Source organism: Micromys minutus (genome assembly GCF_963924665.1).
Source record: "Micromys minutus genome assembly, chromosome: 18".
In the NCBI taxonomy this organism is placed as follows: Eukaryota; Metazoa; Chordata; class Mammalia; order Rodentia; family Muridae; genus Micromys; species Micromys minutus.
In genome coordinates this window covers 32,359,832-32,376,617 of record NC_137953.1, presented here as the reverse complement: position 1 = coordinate 32,376,617, position 16,786 = coordinate 32,359,832, and the positions used below count along the sequence as shown (strand labels likewise).

The 16,786-nt window shown below is 48.5% G+C and overlaps 1 protein-coding gene across 6 annotated transcripts; it reads left to right on the top strand.

Annotated features, from left to right (window-relative positions):
• The first annotated feature begins 322 nt into the window (after positions 1-322).
• On the top strand, positions 323-16,346 carry ZNF775 (zinc finger protein 775). Of its 6 annotated transcripts, none has more exons than XM_080932166.1 (4): positions 326-392; positions 6,067-6,186; positions 8,466-8,547; positions 14,067-16,346. In XM_080932166.1, the coding sequence occupies exons 3-4, from the start codon at positions 8,517-8,519 to the stop codon at positions 15,644-15,646; spliced, it is 1,611 nt and encodes a 536-aa protein (XP_080788292.1). In that variant the 5' UTR covers positions 326-392; positions 6,067-6,186; positions 8,466-8,516; the 3' UTR covers positions 15,647-16,346. The 6 variants fall into 6 exon arrangements, with proteins under 6 accessions (XP_080788295.1, XP_080788292.1, XP_080788294.1 ...); XM_080932168.1 differs by lacking the exon at positions 326-392 and adding an exon at positions 551-828; XM_080932167.1 differs by lacking the exon at positions 326-392 and adding an exon at positions 1,679-1,815.
• Positions 16,347-16,786: the final 440 nt, after the last annotated feature.

The window sequence follows — 16,786 nt, the reverse complement described above, 5'->3', positions numbered from 1 at the left end:
CAGAGCGCTCAGAGGTGGGCAGATCGGAGGCACTCGGTGGACGGGCACAGCAAAAACGCGTTGTCGTGGGACACTGACTGTCAGGGACCACTTCTCCCACCCCAGCAATGTTCAACTCACTGATTCATTGCTTAGGGCCGCGCGGCCTCAGGCGAGGTCAGATCCTGGCTATTGGCTCCGGAGAACAAAGGGGCCGCCCCGCGGGTTGCTCCAATAGGGCCGGGAGTGTCATCTGAGCCGTGCAACCAATCCGCAGCGGGGCGGTGCAGAGCGACCAGCCAATCACGTGCGCGCCTGCCCCGCCTGCCCCGGGACTGGCCATGGCCCGGAGCCCGGTACCCAAGTCGCCCCTTGGGTAGCAGTTCCCGTTAACCTTAGCCACAAAGTCAAAGGTATTTATTTCTCAGGCCCCCCTCCCTCCGAGTCCCTGTGCAATTCTGGCGGGGAGGGGCGTTGCAGTGACGGACCAGCGCCTGGCCGCTGTACCGGTTCTGCTCCGCTGTCCCGGGCTGTAGAGGAAAGATGGATCCTGGGCCTTGAGGTGCCCGGGGTCCCGCGTGCACGCCAGCTCCGGGCCCCATTTTCTTTTTCTTTTTCTTTTTTGCACCATCAGCACCCTGCCCAGCTCAGTGGGAGGGACCTGAGGTTGGCTGGGAGGGCAACAGGCCAGGGCGGTAAGGTCAGGAGGGTAGGACCGTTGGAGAGCTTAGAGGCGGCCCTTCCTGAGCCATCTGGGTTCTGAGTTCTGTGTCTCTGCATCCCGTGTAGAAGAGCTTCTGGGGGTAGCGATCCCAATGTTGGCTACAGAAAGACGTAGTAAGGCGATCTGTAAGTGAGCGATTCTGTGAGCTGGGATGAGGTTGGAGGTGGAGAAAAAGCAAGAGGAAAACACGCAGAAGTTACAACCATGTGCGCGCCTTGAGGGGGTGGTTACTGAGACTTCTTTCAAGTAAAATGACCACAGCAGCCTCAGTGGGTGTGGTGTCTGGCGACAGAGTCCGAGTGGTCTCCAGCAGCAGCGGGGAGGTTGGGTGTGGTCACCTGAGGCTGGAGGCAAGTGACAGTCCAGGCTCTGCATTTTTGTTTGGTTTTGGTTTTGAGTTGGGTTAAGCAATAACATGAAAACATTTCATAGCATTTGTGTCCTGGCAGTTCCAAGGTTCCATGATTCTGTGCTTCTACCAATCGGTTGTGACTAATGTTTATAGAAATGAGCCCTCATAATCGTGTTTTGTAATGGTTTACAAGGCTGGGGCCTGAACTGTGTGTTAGGGATAGGGGCGTCCTGTATTAGGTAGGATGCATTTGGTCTTCTGGCGGTAACAGAATGCACTGATGATTACAGTTACCCCACGGGTGCTTGTTTGGGTGACACATAAGTTAAACAGTAGCTTCGAGTCTCCAAAAGGCAAAGTGACCCCTAATTTGTACCAGGGAGGGGTGTATGGGCAAGGTTATTGCAAGACAGACAAGTAAGTTATAGGTAGGCAGGTGTGTGAGGACATATCAGATCTAGATATTGGTGACATACTGGGGACAATGAGGAAGCTAACCAAAAACTATATTTTGAACGGCCTTGCCAAGACTTTTTTGTCTAAATTTCCAAGTATCAGGGAGCTCTTGAAGTATGTTAAGGGAGCAAATTGTCAAAATTGCAGTTTTAGAAAAATAAGTTTGGAGTTGGGTGATGGTAGCCCACACCTTTAATCCCAGCACTTGAAAGGCAGAAGCAGGCAGATCTCTGAGTTCCAGGCCAGTTTGGCCTACAGAGTGGGTTTCAGTACAACCAGGACTACGAAGTAACTCTGTCTTGGGGTAAGTGGTGGAGAAAGAAAGAAAGGAAAGAAAGAGAAAGGAAAGAAAGAAAGAAAAATCAGTTTGGGTTCTGGTGGCAGATGGATTTGGGTGGACCAAGGAAATCAGTACAACTTTAAAACTATTTATTCATTGAATGTGTGTGTGTGTGTGTGTGTGTGTGTGTGTGTGAGAGAGAGAGAGAGAGAGAGAGAGAGAGAGAGAGAGAGAGAGAGAGACACTAAGGACAGAGGACACAATTTTTGAAGGTTGGTTCTCTTACTCTACTATGTGGATTACATGGATTACATGGTATCCAGCTTGGGCCAACTGGCTGGCATGTCAAAACACTTTTACCCACTAAGCCAGTGGCTCTCAGCCTTCCTAATGCTGTGACCATTTAATACAGTTCTTCATGTTGTGGTGACCCCAAACCATAAAATTATTTTTATTGCTACTTTCATAAATGTAATTTTGCTACTGTTATGAATCATAAAGTAAATATGTGTGTTTTCTGATGTTGTCTTAGGCAACCTTTGTTGAAAGGGTCATTTGACCCCCAGATTGAGAACTTCTGCATTATGCTTTTTTGTTGTGTTTTTAAGTTATTTAGGTGAGAAATGGTGAGATCTGGACTCAGAATTGGTGACAGGTGGCCCAGGACACCAGGGTTCTGATTCCCACTCTAGGTGCTATGAAGAGGCCTGGAAGACGTTTGCTAGCCTTGGGTGTTGGCTCAAGGGAGAAACTTGTGCTGATGATTCAAACTTGCTGTAACACAGCTCACCTAAAGTTGGTAGAGGGAAAAGGGCCTTTCCTTCTGTGTGGGCTAAGCCTTGGAGGATCTCACACTGCATGGGCTGCTGGGCACAGTCTGTTTATGTCCCACAAGGCTGCACAACTTCTGTTCCTGCCTCCCTAAGTTCTGGGTTTTGGAGTAAGTAGCTCTGCCAGTATGGCTCTGGATATTCAAAGACTCTTTAAAAAAAAAGGGGGGGGGGAGATTCATGTAGCCCAGGCAGGTGCTGGACTTGATATGTAGCTTAGGCTGGACTTGAACTCCTGGAACTCTTGTTTACTGAAAGCTTGGGTTACATGAATATAAGGCTTTGATCAGCTTTGAGAAGTGGACTGTATAGAGAATTGTGTTGAGGTGCTTCACACTGGCAGGCTTGTGTACTGTTGGAAATGTAGCTTAAAAATTCTTATTTTTACTTTGTGTGCCTAAGTGCTTTTCCTATGTGTATGCCTATGCACCATAAACATGCAGTGCCTGTGGATAAGAAGAGGGAGTCAGGTCCAGTTCCAGGAATTACACATAGTTATCAGTCATGTGGGTGCTGAGAACTGAACCCCATCCACTGCAAGAGCAGCAAGAGCTCTTAACGTGCCTCATGTTCTAAGATACTTTCCTTTGTGTTTACATGTATAGCCTTCCAGTCCTTCTCTAGTCTAAGGGACAGTCTGTCTGTCCCACTCCCAGGGGTTGTTTGAAGCTGCAGCCAATATTGGACTGCAGTCAGTCTTTTCCAGCATACACATCTGACAGTTTGATTTGTAAATTAGACACACAGAGAGGGTAAGGTCGATTAATGATCCAATATAACAGTTATGACGGTGTACCTGGTTCTTGGTTCCCTCAGAACGTCTTATCTATTGCAATCTACGAGGTTGGCCATTCCTAACTGAATCTGAAAGCACATTTCAGGCAAATGGGTTGTTGTGCAGTGTGGCCAGGTATCCCTTTGGGCCTCCCTTCTGTGTCTTTGAACCTCTGTCTCCGTAGCTGGTGTGAATAGGAGGTACTGCTCTTATGTGCATTTGCTTGTGTTTCCTCAGCTTCCTGTTTGCCTTTGGGCAAGTTTGAATCTAGTATTTTCCAAGGCAGAGTAAATTTGTTGTTAGTGACAAAGGACTGAGGCCAGAGGAGTGACAGCTTTCAAGTCTTCAGTTTAATTGGCCAGTCACTTTAGCGCATATGGAGGCTCTTTTGTGTCAGGGCTCCAGCAGCGCAGAGCTCCTAGTGCTCCTGGAAGACAGCAGTAGCCTTGGTTGTCAGTCACAGCGGGACCGGCCACGTGTGGCCTCTGACGCCCACGTGTGGCCTCTGACGCCCACATGACCAATGTCATTGAGAGACTGAATTCTAAAGTTAATTTATTGGAATTTAAGGATGTTTTAGTTGTATTTTAAAAATGATTTTTGTCTATTTCTACTTTATTTGTATTAATGTTTTCCCTGCATGTATGTGTGTGTGAGGGTGTCAGGTTCCCTAGAACTGGAGTTCGCTAGCCCGTGGGTGCTGGAGGCCTGAGCCATCTCTGGCTTGTTTGAATTTAAAGAACACATTTGGGCATAGACACCAAGCTCCTGAAGATGAGGGACTGGGAGTTTATTTAGGATTGTCTTCCAAGTCTCATGGCTTTTCTCGGAGGCTACATAGTTACAGAGAATACTTCATCAGGGGCAAGGCTGCCCCTGCTCCATTCAGGAACCAGCATATCCAGGACCTTGAGCAGTGACTTAGCTTCTCTGAGGCAGGATTTCCTTTGCTAAGTGATAATGTAGGCTTCTCTTAATGAGTGCTTGATACTTAGTGTTCAACAGCTGGTGACATTCTCCTTGTTCCTGGGATCACCCATTCTTTTCCCAGGTCACTGCCAAGGTGTTTAAGGAAGCCCTTACCTGCTCAGAGGGGGATTTGGGTGAGGAGCCTCCTCTTCCTCAAGGGGAGATCTAAGAACCCCCGTGGCACAGAGATACAGATGCTGTTCTTATCTATTTCAATGCAGATGTTGTCTCAGCTCACCTGCAATTTCCTGGGAAGGCAGGCCAGCAGGGAAAGTGAGCAGAGGACTGTCACTGGTGGGGTGCTCTGAGGAGAGGTAGGGTCAGTGAGCTCTAGGAAAGATGTGTCTGTTAGAAAGGGAAGTAGGGTAGAGGGGATTGGCAGGTGGGGAGGGTCCTGAGGCAGACTGTCTAATGTCTGGGTCTCCTGGGAAGGTAAAGGGTTGTTGGTCCATATGAGAGCTCAACAGGACAAGGGATCTCTGGGCTGAGAAAAGCCAGTGGCTGGGCTTTGGACACTGGGAGTCCTGCTTTACTGCTGATGAAGTAGATGTGATGAGCCATTCACTTCTCACTTTCGCTTCTAGGCAGGGTCCTTGCACTATAGGAGGGGTGAGGAGGCCTGAGGTGCTGATCCCTGGCTCTTGGCCTCACCTCATTCCTACTCTGCACTTTGTGAGCTTCAGTCTGTGCAGACACCATAGTCCCCTGTTATCTCTCCAGCCCCTGGCCCCACCACCTGCTACAGCCACAATCCCCTCTTTGTGTTACTGCAGTTGGCAGAGCAGCTGGTGGTTTGGGGTGGGTATCTGGGCTTAAGCAGGCCACATGAATATGGAGGTGACCAGGACTTTATCTTGTGTGTGTGTTCTGTCCTTATGGTACTCGTGGGTGGACATAAGGAAGAGAGCATCAAGACTAGGGTTCAGGCTCCCTGTGATAGACCAACCTGTGTTCCTGACTCTTGAGGTTACATAGGAAGGTGTGTGTGTGTGTGTGTGTGTGTGTGTGTGTGTGTGTGTGTGTGTGTGTGTGTGTGTGTATACATCTGTTCCTTAGCTTCTGTGTCTTGCTAGATGGGCAGTCAGCTCACCTGCTCACTCTTGTCAGCTGACTGGTGTGTCACGTGGGCTATGAGGAAGGTAAGTGGTGTGGTAGAATGATAGATGGAATGAGAGACACACTTGGTAAGGGTCTGTGGAGGAATGGAGGACCTGAGAGGAGTGGTCATGTGCAGGGCCTGCCTTGGGCTTGGTTTTCCTAGGATGCTGTTCTGCAGACATATAACATCTGAGCATAAAGGAAGTAGGTCTCAAAAGTCATGGTCTCCCTCCCACATCTCTGTCTTTTCCATATCCCCCTCCCCCTTGTTTGACTCATTTGAGCATGTGTGGGTTTCTTTCCTTCTGTACCCACATTTGTCCATGCTGAGACCTCAGAAGAGTTGCTTTTCCTCTGCCTGGTATGGACAGACATATTAAGGTAGTGCTCATGCTGGGTCACCAGGAATCAAAGCCTTTCTGGTTTTGTTTTTGAATCTGTTCTTAGAAGACAGAGTAGGTAAGGTGGGGCTCTGACTGGGTGGTTTAGGGCCTGTCCTGTGAGGTGTAGGTGAGACCTGACCCTTTAACCTTGTCCTGCATTTCTGACCCACACTCTTTCTGCCTGAGTCTCCCCATGGCTAGGTGACCTCTCTGTTTGCAGTTCTCAAGGCCTCTTGAGGTGGTCCCCAAGGTGTGGGATGAAGAAACACACATAGAGAGACCTGGAGACTGTGAGTGGGTGGAGGCAAGAGGGAGCTCCAGTCCCCAGATGCCTCTTCAGGTAGGAATTGCTTTTAGCTTCCTGTTGCTCCCTTGTCTCTGCCCACCAGTGGGTTTCCGTGTCTAGGAGAATTCACAGTGGGAGTTCTTCCCAGATCCTCTTGGGGAAAACAGCTGCAGCCAAAAACCTGCTGCCTCCACAGAAGAGATCTCCACAGGGGTAAAAGGCAGAGGTTTGTTTTGTTCGCTGAATAAATATTAGTAAGAATGGTGACATTGCCAGTGGAACTCAAGTCCCGGATATAGCCCAGGCAGATGTGCCGCACTGCACACACGTGCTCTCACAACAGATCATGGCCGGTCCCCACGCAGAAGGATGTCACATGCAGCTCATTATGAATCCACCTGGTCACTGGGGTGCCATCTTTAGATAATTGCCCTTATCCAAATCAAAAATAAACATATTTTTATAGCAGAAAAGTTTCTATTGCAGCCAGCCTGCCAAAGAGAGACCATCTTCCTTCCCTGGAGGATGGGCTGTGGGCTTCCTTCCTGTTCATATCTTCAATGATGGCTTCCAGATCCTTGAGGAAGACATTAGTGGGTTGTCAAGCTTGCAAGAGGCTTATTTAGTTTTGAAAAGATCTACAGCTGTTTGGAGAGGACAGAGCCATAGCTTAGCAACTGCAAGTTTCTAAAGAAAATGTTCTGAGAAAAAGGAAGAAGGTGTTTCCTCCCTTTCTTACAGCTGGAGTTTGTCTTTCCAGTCAGGGCTCTGGTTTCTAGCCTGGGTAAGTACTCCCAAAGCAGACTCAGGAAGGTGGCCTGGAGAATTATCAAATCAAGGGATAGTCTTTATTTGGGTCTTTAGGGCCCAGAGTTTGTCTTCTAGTTGGAGAAAACCCAGTAAAAAATACCAAGAAGCCTCTGTCCAGGGCCAGCATGAAGTCAGCTTTGAGTTTTCATAGGGCAGCTAACCACACAGCCCCTGCTTGTGTTAAGGTGGTATTAGTGGCTGAAGCCAGACCCCAACCTTAGGAAAGATAGTCATGGTTCTGTGATGGGTAGCATGAGCCTACCTGTGAGCCACAGCTCGAAGCCAGGCAGGGTGTTTGGAAATGCACAAACCAGTAAGTGTTGGAGGTGAACTGGGTTGTGGGGGGATGTAGGTCAGTTGGTATAGTGCAGTAATAGCATGCTGGAAGCCTTGAGTTCCAGCCCTAGCACCACATAAAAAAGCCAGGCATAGTTCTGTTATCGAAGCACTAGGGAGATAGAAATGGGAGGTCATAAACTGGAGGTCTTTTTTTGGGTACATGATAAGCAATGATAGCCTGGGCTACACAAGACCCTGCCTTACACTCCTCTAAATAATAGGGGGAGGTGGTGAAAAAATTGTGAGAGGAGTTAGCTTGTCCATGGAGGTCCCAGGATAAGCCAGCTACTCTCTGGTAAGGTGACACTTAAGCAGAAGAAGGAAGCAAGAGTGAGACAGGTAGATTGTAGGGATGGGCAGGCAGCGCAGTGCAGCTCAGACTTGGGTATCCAAGCAGCTGCATGCTCTGCCTCAAGCCATACCCAGGAGTAAAGGGAAGCAATTGCGAATCAAAAGATGAGTGTGAAGTAAGATTGATGAATGCTAGATCTTGAATTAGGGAGTGTGAGCTAGCATGTTGTTGGTGGCGTTGATGGCATTAGTGGCAGTGATGGCAGCAGGGGCAGCGGCAGCAGTGAGGTGTCCTGGAGGGGTTTATTCTGGGGCATTGGAAGAGTGTCCCACTGACTTAGGACACATGGGAGAAGGTCTGCCTTCCAAGTGTTGTTTTGGTTTTGTGATAGTGCTGGGGGTTGAATTTCAGGCCTGGCACATACATGACACAGGCAAGTGCTCTGCTACGTGGAGTCACATCTCCAGCCTCTCTAGGTATCTTCTTTAACAGTTTCACTCATACGATGCTTGCCTGATATACCTGGTCCTCAGGTGGCATGTTCCTCACACGCTCCGTACCCATGCTGAGCGTGTGGGTCTTAAAGCTCTAGTGTGGGGATTAGGAGGTTCTGATTTAATCCAGTCCAGCTGTTTAACCATCTTTATGTCTCTGGGCACACCAAGGCCTCTCTTGGGCACATTTCCTCTTTGTACATGAGAATTGTGCCAACTTAACCTTTTCATCTGTACATTTTTACCAGAGGGAGTGGATAGAACTAAAAAACAAACAAAACCTAAACAAAACAAAAATCCAAAAGCCTGGGCTATGAGATGGTAGAGGGGGTTGGGGAAGTGATTTGGACTATGTGCCATTGGCTGTTCTTTCTCTTTTCTCCCATCTTACCCCCCAGGTGGCAGGGCTGAGACCTCACCAGCACTGATGTGGTAGAAGGCCTTCAGGGATGGAGAATGGCTTGGCTGGCACTATCTCAGGTAGGAGAATCAGCCTCCCCATTCGAGACCCCTTGACCTCCCTGGAGCCAAGTGTAAGTTGATGTCCTCAACTAGTGTCTACTAGAATGTAGAATTTCAGTGTCGGTACCAGGACTTTGAAGGTCATCCAAAGACATAAACAAGGACATTAATATTGAGAGGGGAAAAAAAAAAAAAAAAAAAAAAAAAAAGGAAAAGGCAAAGGCAGGCCAGGAGAGATACAGCAGGCTGGGTAAAAGGCAGGGTGTGTTTTGGGTGCTGGAACTGAGGTTTGAAGGCTCTCTGGCTGGTCAGATATGGAAAATGAGCTCTCAGGGTAGGATGGCTGGCTAAGAGAAGCTGGTGTTTACTGAATCCAGAGTACTATAGATCCCTGGGTCACTTGGAGTTCAAGGTCTTCCTCTCTCTCTGCAGCTTGCTATGATGACAAACAGCAGGTAGCCTGGTGAATTCCCAGGCACATGCTGCCTGGAGTGGAAAAATTTCCTACCTGGTCATGTGCCTACAACAGCCCCCTCCTGCAAATGGCCCTCTCATCTCTTAGTAGCAGTCCTGTCAGGGCAACAGAGAGCATCATTTTCTTATAACTACTGGGGACAAGTACCTACAGGTCAGAGGCTTTTATCACATCTGAGCCCAAGGGAATGCACCTCTGGGCAGGTTGAGGTTCAAGCACACCCCTTCCTCCACTGTAGGACCTGCAGAGCCTGTGCTGTTCACATTCCTCTCTACCCTTCAGTGGGTGGGTGGAGAGAAACTCTGCCCAGGGTCATCTTTCTGTCTGGTTGGATGTCAAAGCCAAGTTTCACTAAGCAAGCATTAAACATGGGGGGTCACTGGGTTACTTTAATTGGCAGCATGACAATCAGGGACAATGATCTCTTCTCATTGAGTAAACCTCAGACTCACTGCCAGGTGGGATACTTGGTACCAAAGGCTTCCTTTGTCCAGATTTCAGTGCAGGTCAGGGGACAGTCCTATAATCAAATTCAACTCATTACACTTGGGCATTCAAGTCCTGACAATATAGAATCGAAGTCACTACTTTCCTTCTAAAGCATGGCTTTATAAAATGAATTCTCATGAGCCAGCACAGGGAAGACCAACATTTATTTGGAACTGACCTTTATTACCACTTCGCACCAGGAATCTATCATAAGTTATTTTCCTCTGAAATAAAGTGTCTTAGTTTCTTTTCTGTTTCTGTGATAAAACACCATGACCAGAGCAGCTTATAAAAGGAAGCATTTAATTTGTCTTACGGTTTTAGAGAACTGGAGTCCATAATGGTGGAGTGAAGGAACAGCTGAAGACATCTTTATAACAGAGAGAGAGAGAGAGAGAGAGAGAGAGAGAGACAGAGACAGACAGAGACAGACAGACAGAAAGACAAACAGAGAGACGGAGACAGAGAAACACACACACACACACACACACACACACACACACAGTACTGGGAATGGCACAAGTCTTTTAAAACCTCAAAGCCTGCCTCCAGTGACACACTTCCATCCACGAGGTCATACTTCCTTCTACCAACTGGAGGCCAAGTATTCAAACATATGACCTCTCTGGAGGCCATTCTCATTCAAAGTTTGTTGACACTAAGACATAGGACAGTCTTCCACCCTGAACATGTAATGCCACTTTGAGTCTTGTGTCAGACTCTTCAGTTCCATCAGCCTGTTTGATGTCCTTAGCTCTTTAAAATTTCTTTGGGTGCAGTGCCTGGGCTGGCAGCATCAGCTCACTAGTGCCTGGGCTAGCAATCTCAGCTTACCAGGTCTGTGACAGAGCAGCCTCAGCACAGCAGGGTTTTGGTCACCTCACCTAAATGGACTTCACCTCAGTGAAGTACGATTGATGAGCCAAAATTGCTGTAGTAACTACCCAAAGCCCACCGTACACACGAGGACTAACCCTTGGAGCCGGGCTTTCTATGGGTTTGGTATAGAGTAGGATCATTGACCTCAAATACAGTACTAACCACCCATCCCCCCTCCCTACCTCTACCCTGAACGACCATGCCCTTTTTTATAGCGCTTGCCTTTTCCAGAATGTTGTGTAGCTGGATCTACACAGCCTGTGGCCTTTTCGGATTGGCTTCTTTCACTTAGCAGTCTACATTGAGGTTTCCCCAGACCCCCGTCATTCTATGACCTGATAGTGGATTTCTTTTTATTACTAAATATCACTCCACATATATAGCAGACCCCCCCATTTGCTCACTTCTCCAAGGGCATCTAGTATGGAATAGTTACTTATTTGAGTCAGTACAACACTGATTGCTGGATTATACCATAAGCTCATGTTCAGCTCATTAATACATTGCTGAAGTGTCTTTTGAAGAAATTGTCATTTTTCACTTCTACTGTCAAGGAATGAGTCCCTGCTGCTCTGCATCTTCGCCAGACTTCAGGCTTCTGACAGTGTTAGAATCCTGTGGTAGCATCTTAACTTTTTATATTGTGTGAGCCAATTTTTTTTCTTCTAAGGATTTATTATCAAATTATATACATTATAAGTTAACTTAAATGGGATCACACTGAATTAAATATTACTTGCCTTTTCATTTCGGAATGTATTTGTCCTGGGGTTCTGTACTAGTTTCACGTCTTTCACTGCAATAAAATACCCTGACCAAAGCAATATAGAGAAGAAAGAGCTCATCTGACGTACAGTGCCAGGTTACAGGTCATCATTTGGGAAGCAAGCCAGCTAGTCACATCCCGTCACATTCCAGAGCACAGAGAGAGTAAAATCAACTGGAACTACTGCTGCGGCTGTTCAGCTTTCTTCACATTTACAGTTCAGTGCCCAGGCCCTGAAATGGTGCCTCTTGCTTCAGGGTGGGTCTTCACACCCCAGTTAATCAAGACAGCCCACCGCAGGTCGACTTGATCTTGATAATTGTTCATTAAAACTCTTCCCAGGTGACAGTTAATCCTAACAGCACAAGTTCTTTGTCTCTTCAGTAAAGTTTAGTGGTTTTCTTTACAAAAGGTTTGTACCCTTTTAAAGGCATTCAGTTATTTTATAATGGCTATTGTCTGTGTTTTAAAAGTGATTATTCCTTAGTGGCTTCTCTGGCACACCTGAGCACATGAGAGGTTTTCTTTGTCTTCTCTTTTCTGTAGCTTTGTGTTTCCCCCTGTCCTTTGGCTGATTCCCCAAGGACAAGGTTAAATAGAATCAATGATAACAAGTATCTTTATTCTGTTCTTAGCACTGTCTTCCATCATTTGCTGTTGAATAGAATGCTGTAATTTTAGCACACATTGTTTTGTTAACTGGAGTTTTCCTGTATTGTGAGTTTGCTAATGCTTTCCCTCCTGCCTCCTGAAATGAGGCTTTTATCAGGACTTTTCTGCATCTTTTGAGAATGGCAGAAGACATACCTTTTGTTTTAATGCTGGAGAATTAATTTAATGCTGGGGCAGACCTCGTGGCAGCTAGGCAGCTAGGCAATCACTCTACAACCTCACGTGATGTCCTGAACTTGCTTTGCATATGTTTGTGTTTGTTTTAGAAACAGTACATCTCCAATTTCCTGCCTCTCCCTGTTCTTGTATGCTTGTCTTATAGACTGCTCTCCATTGCCAGCCTCTCATTATTCCCTCCTATTACTGAACAGTTCCAGCGCTCTGTGTGTGTGTGTGTGTGTGTGTGTGTGTGTGTGCTATATATAACCCATTTAGGTGCTAGAATTCAGCTTTCACATTAGCCTCTTATAAATGTTTATACAATCTGTTTTTTAAACGCATGATCATATTTAAAATTATTTTTAATGTATTTTTATTTTAAAAAATTAAAGACATGGTCTAGATAACCCTGGCTGTCCTGGAACTCACTATGTAGGCTAGGGTAGCCTCGAACTCACAGAGCTCTGCCTGCTTCTGCCTCCCAAATTTTGGGATTAAACATCTGAGCTAGGCCATTTTTATTTCTATGTGTATGTGTGTTTTGCCTGCATGTATCTGTGAGTCACCTGCATGCAGTGCCCATAAACACCAGAAGGGAGCATCAGATCTCCCGAGACTGGAGTTACAGGTGATTATTTGATGCTTTGTGGGTGCTGGGAACTGAACTTAAGTCATCTGGAAGGGCAACCAGCGTTCTTAACCACTGAGCCATCTCTCCAGACCCTTTAATCTGTGCAGGAATCCATTTTAATTAGTATTTTCTGGTAGATTTAATTACTTTATATTTACAGATTTTGTGATATAAAGAGCATACCTGATATTTTAGGATTTTGGGAATCCTTTTGTACTTTTGCTAGTCTTTGTTTTTAACTTTATTAACATAATACCCCCTTTCTACTTCTTCGAATGTGCTGCTGTGCTGCTGCTGAAGACTGTTGTTTACAAATCTTTGTCTTGGCTCACAACTGTTTCCCGATATACATCCTTTTTATCAGGTGTGAGCATCTTACTGAAATGTAACACACAGAAAGGTGCACATGTTACAAGGTCCATAAATTCTTACAAAGCAAACCCAGCTTTGTGACTAGGACCCACACCAAGGGACACTGATAGGAACCTCTGTAACGAGCCATGGTCTTGGTTTCTAATTCACAGATTATAAAGTGAATCACATCCATACGGTCTTTTCTTATGGCTTCTTACTGCCAGGAGCTTGGGTGTAAGATAGCTGGTAGCGGTTTCCCCAAGCTCTAGTGGATTACCTTTATTGACAGGGATTGGAATACACTTTCCCATTTTGGGCCTTTGGGGCCTACCTACTTTCTTACTCTTGGTGAACTTGCTAAATTGGGGGTCTTACCAGTGGGGTGTTCCTGTTCCATGGCTACTGTATTGGAGCAGGGGTCCTGCCAAGGAAGAGGAAAGGTTAGTGACTCAGGGTGTGATAACCCTAACCACTGAGGGACTGAGCATGCCTTTGCCTAGAAAGCACCCAGTTCCAAACTCTTAGAAAAAGAAAAGCAAGTGTTTGGACAGTGAGATGGCTCAGTAGGTGACGCTCTTACAGGGCAAACCTGACAGCCCAGGTTCAGTCCCCAAAGCCTACTTGTGGAATGAGAACATCAAATCCACAGAGTTGTCTTCTAACCTCCACATATCTGCCTTGCATTTGTGAACACACACACACACACACACTCAGTGTGTGCATTGGGGGGGTGAGTTTTTTTTGAAGTGGTAATTTTGAACATTGGCCATCTTTTCTCCCTGAGTCAGGAAGCATCACTGCTTGGCTTCTTTAACATCTCTGAATCTGCTGGGCCTTAGGTAGAGATGGCAGGACAGCGTGTGCATGCCCATGACCTTGGCAAGCCAGCCATGCACTTGTTTTTACTCTCCTGTGGGCTTCCTCCTCACTCCACATTCGCCTGTGCACACAGTCTTTCAAGTCTTTCCCTATCCCATTCTTTCTTATCCGCCTTCTTCCCTTTATTTAAAGCTGTTTGCCTGTCGCTCTTTCAGCTGCCCACAGCCCTCTTCCTCTCTAGGCTCTTCCCATTCCAGAATGATGTCCTCTCACTTTCCCCTTTGCCTCTGCAGGAGATGGGCCGGCAAAGATCAAGCAGGAGAAGCCAGAGTGGCTGTTGCAGACTAATGCATCTCAGGCCGTACTTCCGGAGAAGGACAAGGAAAACATATTTCAGCAGCAGAGTGGTCTCCCACCCTGCCAGACCATGGGACGGCCCTGGGCTCTGGGGTCACCAGAGGAGACTGGGGATGGAAGGTGGGCCCCACTTCCTGAGCAGGATGCACCGCTGGCTACTCGAGTTCCAGGGACAGCTCCAGGTCCCCTGAGCCCCTCACTTTCTGCAGGTGGGGGTCAGTTTGTGTGCGTCGATTGTGGGAAGAGGTTCAGCTGGTGGTCTTCCCTGAAGATTCACCAGCGCACACACACAGGCGAGAAGCCTTACCTTTGTGGCAAGTGTGGCAAGAGCTTCAGCCAGAAGCCCAACCTGGTGCGCCACCAGCGCCACCATACGGGCGAGAGGCCTTTCTGCTGCCTGGAGTGCGCGAGACGCTTCAGTCAGAAACAGCACCTACTCAAGCACCAGAAGACACACTCTCGGCCTGCCACTCACACGTGTCCAGAATGTGAGCGCTGCTTTCGGCACCAAGTGGGCCTCCGCATCCACCAGCGAGCACATGCCCGAAACCGCCTGGGGGCCCGTGTCCACTTACATGAGATGCTCCGGCATGCTGCTACACGTCGCTGGGCGTGTCGCCTGCGCCCAGGGTCTCCACGCGGGCACACCGAGTTCGCCTGGCTGGGGCTCTGCCGGAGTTGGTGGGGCCAGCATGGTGTCCGGACAACAGCCCAGAGCCGCTTAGGTCCCAGCGAACAGCGCCAGTTCATCTGCAATGATTGCGGCAAGAGCTTCACGTGGTGGTCATCGCTGAACATCCATCAGCGCATCCACACGGGTGAGCGGCCCTATGCGTGTCCTGAGTGTGGCCGCCGCTTCAGCCAGAAGCCCAACCTCACTAGGCACCTACGCAACCACACGGGTGAGCGGCCACACCCTTGCTCGCACTGTGGCCGCAGCTTCCGTCAGAAGCAGCACCTGCTCAAGCACCTGCGCACACACCTGCCTGGCGCCCAGGCCGCAAGGTGCACCAGCTGTGGCCAGAGCTGCCCCAGTCGTGCAGCACTGCGAGCCCACCAGCGTGTGCATGCAGCTGCGGAGCTGCTGCGCTCGCAGTCTGCAGTCCGGGGTGTTGTGCCCGGCTCTGAGATTGCCCAGAGCGTGGCTGTGAAGCCCGAAGGTTCCCAGGGTGCTAAGGAAGTGCTATGTGACCAGGGGCACGAGACTCTGGCTGTGCCAAGCGAGCAGCGCCAGTTCATCTGCAACGAGTGCGGCAAGAGCTTTTCTTGGTGGTCAGCGCTCACCATCCACCAGCGCATCCACACAGGCGAGCGGCCCTATGCCTGCCCAGACTGTGGCCGCTGTTTCAGCCAGAAGCCCAACCTCACACGGCATCGTCGCAACCACACAGGGGAGAGACCCTACCTGTGTACAGCCTGTGGCCGTGGCTTCCGTCAAAAGCAGCATCTGCTCAAGCATCAGCGTATCCATCGAGAAGCTCAGGCACCACACCCTGGCCCAGAGGAAGAGCTGTAGTGTGCCCTGGGCAGCTGATGGTGGTGGATGGTGGAGTGTGTGCCTGTAGGGTGTATATCAGGAACAAGGGGTGTTCCCTGAGTTAGGCTCATCAAGGTTCTGAGGCCTGAGGATGGTATCTAGGATCTCAAAGGAAGCCTGAAAAGTGCCTAGAAGGGGAGGTGAGATCAAAGCCTCAATGTCTAGGATGGGCTGTGATTGTTAGGGTTAGACCATTCAGAATTGGACCCCATCTGTAGGCACCTTGTGAGGGGCTGTTGGGGGGTCCTAGTGAAGGGCTGTTGGGGGCCTTAGGAAAGCCACTGTGTGTGAAATGACCTGGAACTGATCAATGGTAGCACTAATCTGTCACATAGGCTACAATACGGTCAGTGGGGGTGGTCCCCATGGGAAAGATGGCCACAGACTCCAGGATACCAATAGAACAAACACTGTGGCTAAGAAGGGGTGATTATTTCCCCATCACCAAGGACAGTGCCAAGCTGCCCTGGTCAACTCTGAGCATCTTGCTGCTTGGGACGCTAGGTACTACTGACTGGCCTAACTGGCAATGTGTGTGATGATTAGGGGTCGTGGTGCAGTCAGGTGGTCTCCTCCATTGCTTGGCTGCCTGGGGAAGTGACTATGCAAGAACAGGCTGTCTGTGCAAAGAGTGTGGACTTCTGTGACCGACCTGGATCCTTACTCATACTGTATTGCCGAAAAATGAAGGACTGAACATTCCACATGGTGTCACTGCTCTTTCTGAATCATCCTTACTGGAGCCCAGATGTCTGAACTCCCTAGGATAAGGCGTATGCGAATACGTATGCGTGTGTATGTGTATGTGTGTGTGCGTGCATATGTGTGTGCGAGCGTGCACGTGTGTGGCAGGTGCAGGGGGTGTTACCATTTATTTGTGCCCTACTCCTACCCACTGCCCAGGCTGGAGGGTGGTTTTCTCTCTCCAGCTCTCCTTCACGTCACTTCATGTCTCTTCCCATGCACTGATCCTCCGTCCCCACTCTTCCTCTGAAGTCACTGCTCATGTCCCTTTACAGAAGGGTGGCTGATGTGCTAGTGCTGACAGAAGCCTTGGGTCTATACTCCTTCCAGGAGATGAGTGTCAGGACAGGATACCCTGGGAGCAGGAGGAAGTGG

Bases quoted from the DNA above. Each gene is read 5' to 3' on its own strand.
- ZNF775 (XM_080932169.1), top strand. From the start codon at position 8,517: ATGGAGAATGGCTTGGCTGGCACTATCTCAG. The intron at 8,548-14,066 runs GTAGGAGAATCA...TTGCCTCTGCAG, and splicing joins CTTGGCTGGCACTATCTCAG to GAGATGGGCCGGCAAAGATC.